At 19.0% G+C, this 4,617-nt stretch overlaps 1 protein-coding gene across 1 annotated transcript; it reads right to left on the bottom strand.

Annotated features, from left to right (window-relative positions):
* Positions 1 to 227: 227 nt before the first annotated feature.
* Positions 228 to 4,490, bottom strand: LOC127290188 (thioredoxin-2-like). Its single transcript, XM_051318622.1, has 3 exons — positions 4,314 to 4,490; positions 749 to 979; positions 228 to 540 (listed from the first exon to the last, which is right to left on the bottom strand). The coding sequence occupies exons 1-3, from the start codon at positions 4,335 to 4,337 to the stop codon at positions 472 to 474; spliced, it is 324 nt and encodes a 107-aa protein (XP_051174579.1). The 5' UTR covers positions 4,338 to 4,490; the 3' UTR covers positions 228 to 471.
* Positions 4,491 to 4,617: the final 127 nt, after the last annotated feature.

Genomic DNA, 4,617 nt, shown 5'->3' with positions numbered 1-4,617 from the left:
TTTGTATTTATTTATTTGTAATTTACGGTCAAGTAAACAAATTTTAGAAATTTGTTTTCCAAATTTGCAAAAAAAAAAAAAAAAAAATTAAAAATAAAATTTTGGTATTTTTGTAAATTATAAAAAAAATAGTTATGGAAATTAAAAAATGTTTTTTGAATTAGAAAATATTTCTTAAATTAAAAAATTAGTGAATTATAAAAATTGGTTTATTACAAACAGACAAATTATATTTATTGCAAGTGAAATTTTTATTTATTTTTTTTTTTTTTATTCTTTTGATGAAGACACAGTTTTTTGCTTATAAAAAGCTTACATTAACAGGCAAAAATTAAATTAAAAAAAAATAAATGACGTATTTTTTTTTTTGGTTTTTTTTTTTGTTTTCCAAAAATTATGTTCGTATAACAAAAAAATATTAACAGAAATAACCTAAGGTGGGATTTTTAGTTTTATTTGAATTTTTTTTTTTTAAGCTAGTCGATGTTTTTCAATTGTTGTCTTAATTTTCCCCGCATTTGCGCCAACGACAGTTTCCAACTGAAATTTAAAAAAAAAGAAAATACATTTTACATTTTTTTTAAAGTAAAAATTCGTATAAAACCTATTAAATTTCAATTTTGAAAATTTAGCTGAAAATATTATAGAAACAATTTGTTTTTTTTTGTTGAAATTAATTTAAAATAATTTTAAAGACTATTTATTATAATAATTATATATATATATATAAATATTAAATTAATTTTACCATTGTATTATTTTTAATGAAGAGGAACGTTGGCATGCTGTTAACATTGTATTTAACAGCAATATCGTCGCATTCGTCGACGTCAACTTTCACGAAAATGACGTCGGGAAATTCCTCGGAATATTCGTCTATTTTCGGTGCAATTACTTTACATGGTCCACACCATGTTGCATAAAAGTCAATTACAACAAGTTTATCGCCAGCTGCGGTAAGTTGCTCTTCCAAATGTGCCTAAAAAGAAAAAATTGTTTATTTTTTTATTTTTTTTAATATTCAATTTTTTCCCCTTTATTTGATAAATTTCATTTTTTTATCAAAAATAACCAAAAATAAAATTAAAATTTTCTGGATAGAATACAAGAAAAATTCAAATTCTTCCGTTTTTTGCTTTTTTTTTTGAAAAAACCAATCAAAAATTTAAATTTCAGGGTTCTTGTTCTATTTTTATTAAAGAAAAATTAGGACAATGTTTAAAAATTATTTAAAAATAATTGAATTTTAGTTGATTTTCAATTGAAATTTTGGAAAATAATTGAAATTATTTGATTTTGAATTGAAATTTTTGAAAATAATTGAATTTCAATTAAAATTTTGGAAAATAATTGAATTTTAGTTGATTTTGAATTGAAATTTTTGAAAAAAATTGAATTTTAATTAATTCGGAAATGAAATGTTTAAAAATCATTGGATTTTTTATTGATTCTGAATTGAAATTTTTGAAAATAATTGAATTTTAGTTGATTTTGAATTAAAATTTTTAAAAATAATTGAATTTTAAAAGAATTTGTATTGAAAATTTTGAAAATAATTAAATTTCAATTGAACTTTTGTTAATTTTCGATAGAAATCTTTGAAAATAATTGAATTTTAGTTAATTTTGAATTGAAATTTTCAAAAATAATTTATTTTTGGTTGATTTTCAATTAAAATTTTTTAAAATAATTTGACATTTATTTGATTATAAATTGAAATTTTAAAAAATAATTGAATTTTATTTGATTTAGAATTGAAAATTTTTAAAATAATTGATTTTCAATTGCAATTTTGGAAAATAATTCTATTTTAGTTTATTTTGAATTGAAATTTTGGAAAATAATTGAATTTTTGTTGATTTTGATTTGATAATTTTGAATATAATTGAATTTTAAAAGAATTTGTATTGAAAATTTTGAAAATAATTAAATTTCAATTGAACTTTTGTTAATTTTCGATAGAAATCTTTGAAAATAATTGAATTTTAGTTAATTTTGAATTGAAATTTTCAAAAATAATTTATTTTTGGTTGATTTTCAATTAAAATTTTTTAAAACAATTTGACATTTGTTTGATTATTAATTGAAATTTTAGAAAATAATTGAATTTTATTTGATTTAGAATTGAAAATTTTTAAAATAATTGATTTTCAATTGCAATTTTGGAAAATAATTCTATTTTAGTTTATTTTGAATTGAAATTTTGGAAAATAATTGAATTTTAGTTGATTTTGAATTAAAAAATTTTTGAAAATAATTGAATTTTAGAAGATTTTGAATTGAAAATTTTGAAAATAATTGATTTTCAATTGAAATTTTGGAAAATAATTGTATTTTAGTTTTTTTTTGAATTGAAATTTTGTAAAATAATTGAATTTTAGTTGATTTTGAATTAAAAATTTTGAAAATAATTGAATTTTAAAAGAATTTGAATTGAAAATTTTGAAAATAATTGAATTTCAATTGAACTTTTGTTAATTTTCGATAGAAATCTTTGAAAATAATTGAATTTTAGTTGATTTTGAATTGAAATTTTGGTAAAGAATAAAATTGATTTGATTTTTAATTCAAATTTTTATAAATAATTGAATTTTTATTGATTCTGAATTGAAATTTTAGAAAATAATTGAATTTTAGTTTATTTTGAATTGAAATTTTTAGAAATAATTGAATTTCAATTAATTTGGAAATGAATTTTTCGAAAAAAAAAAAATTGAAAAATTTATTAGAAATTTCAGACGAAAATTGATTTTTTAAAGATTTTAATTGAAATATTGCTTTCTGATAATTGAATTTTCGAAGAATATTTTTTAAAATATCATTGAAAATAATTGAAATTTTTGCAAATTAATTCAATTTCAAGTGATTTTGAATGAAAAATGTTTTTGGTAATTTTATTTGTTAATTTTTTTTTTCTTTTTTTTTTTTGAAAATTATAAACAATTATTAAATTTCATAAAAATTTTAATTGAAAAATAGTTTAAGATAATTGAATTTGTGAATTGAATTTCATTAAAATAATTAAAAAAAATAATTAATTTAGTGAAGAATTTTAGTTAAATATTAGTTAAATAATAAAGAAGATAAAAGAAAATTAAAGAAGATCTGCATTGTATACTAAAAAAACGTATTTTGTTGAAAAACTTTTTTTTAAAAAATGTTAAAAAAGTCGAAAAATTCGCATTTTATTAAAATAAGTCGAAAAAAGTCATATAATCCGAGGCCTGATTAATAATTATTTCGAATTAATTATTATTCAGAGCAGAAATTTTTTTTTTTTTTTTTATTGATGTTACGAAACAAAATACAAGATAAAAAAACGGTCTATTTTTTTATCATTCCAATTTTAGAATAAAATCTCTTTTCTTATCTTCGGTTATACATATACTGGTTGAGTGTTTTTTTTTTTTTTTAATGAAACGTAATTTTTTTTTAAAAAATTTTAAGCAATGATAATTTTATTTAATAAAAATTAATTTTTTTTTATCAATCATAACAGAAAAATATTTTGCTTTTATTAAGTCCAATTATAAAAAATTAATATTCCGATTTTAAAATTTTTCCGACAAAATTTATCGATTTTTAATAATAATAATAATAATAATAAATAATAATAATAAAAATAATAATATTAAAAATCTTTTATTAATTACAATTATAAAATTTAATTTATTCTTTATAAAATTAAAATTAACAATTCGTGTTTAATAACCTTCGGATATTTTAGGCGCGAAATTATTGGTACAACCGACTTTTTAAATTTTCCCGCCAAAATTCATGGATCCGATTTTTTATCGATCGAAATCAATTTCCGTTAACTTCTCCACTAACAATAATTTATCTTTTATTTTCAAAAAAAAAAAAAAATAAATAAATAAATAAAACAAATTTCTGTTTTTTATCTACATATCGATTTTAATTAAATCCATCTCGCGTGTTAATAATCCAACTATACAATCTAACGTAAAATGAGGCTAAGCATAATGATTCTAATTTATTACGCGTTCTTATTCGATATTTCATACCCTTTTCAAGGGCAAGAAAAAAACTTGAGAACACGATTTATAAAAAAAAAAAAAAAAATTCAAACACAACGTAAAGAAAAATTAAAAGATAATTAATATTCATGGAATTTATTTAACCGGAACGTGTGTGCGCCACGATGCCGTGTACATTTTTCTTTCAAGGTTATAGCGGCACATATAATTCTTTTCCTTTTCAAATATATATATAAGGGGTAAATTCACGTAATCGTGAAAATATATGGAAATTGGGTATAAATATTTTTTTTTTGTTTTGCAATTGGTACTTACTGAATCTTTAATTGAGAGAACCATTTTTTCACTTTAGGGTTTTGTAAACCTGTTTTTTGTTTTTTTTTTTTTTATTTCCTTAACGCGAGAAATGCCTAGTTCAATACTAAACGAAGATACAATGAAAACTGAGAGCGGAATTGAAAATTATGGGTAACTTTACTGTAGAGTGAGAGAGGTATGTGGGGCGAGGTAAATACTATAGCACTAAATCGACCCGAAGAAATACGAAAATACGCGAAAGTTACCACCTGCGCGGTTCGAAACTGTTTTATTTTTTTTTTTTTTTAATATAAAAAATAAT

This window comes from Leptopilina boulardi, unplaced genomic scaffold (genome assembly GCF_019393585.1).
Source record: "Leptopilina boulardi isolate dan_hultmark-lab unplaced genomic scaffold, ZJU_Lbou_2.1 LbouV2_55, whole genome shotgun sequence".
Taxonomy (NCBI): Eukaryota; Metazoa; Arthropoda; class Insecta; order Hymenoptera; family Figitidae; genus Leptopilina; species Leptopilina boulardi.
The sequence above is the reverse complement of the archived record's forward strand: the minus strand, read 5'-3'. Positions and strand labels throughout refer to the sequence as shown.

Excerpts from the sequence above, each read along its gene's own strand:
- LOC127290188 (XM_051318622.1), bottom strand. The coding sequence starts at position 4,337 with ATGGTTCTCTCAATTAAAGATTCA. Across the intron at positions 980-4,313 it reads TTCTCTCAATTAAAGATTCA|GCACATTTGGAAGAGCAACT; the intron begins GTAAGTACCAAT and ends TTTTCTTTTTAG. Across the intron at positions 541-748 it reads TCATTAAAAATAATACAATG|TTGGAAACTGTCGTTGGCGC; the intron begins GTAAAATTAATT and ends TTTAAATTTCAG.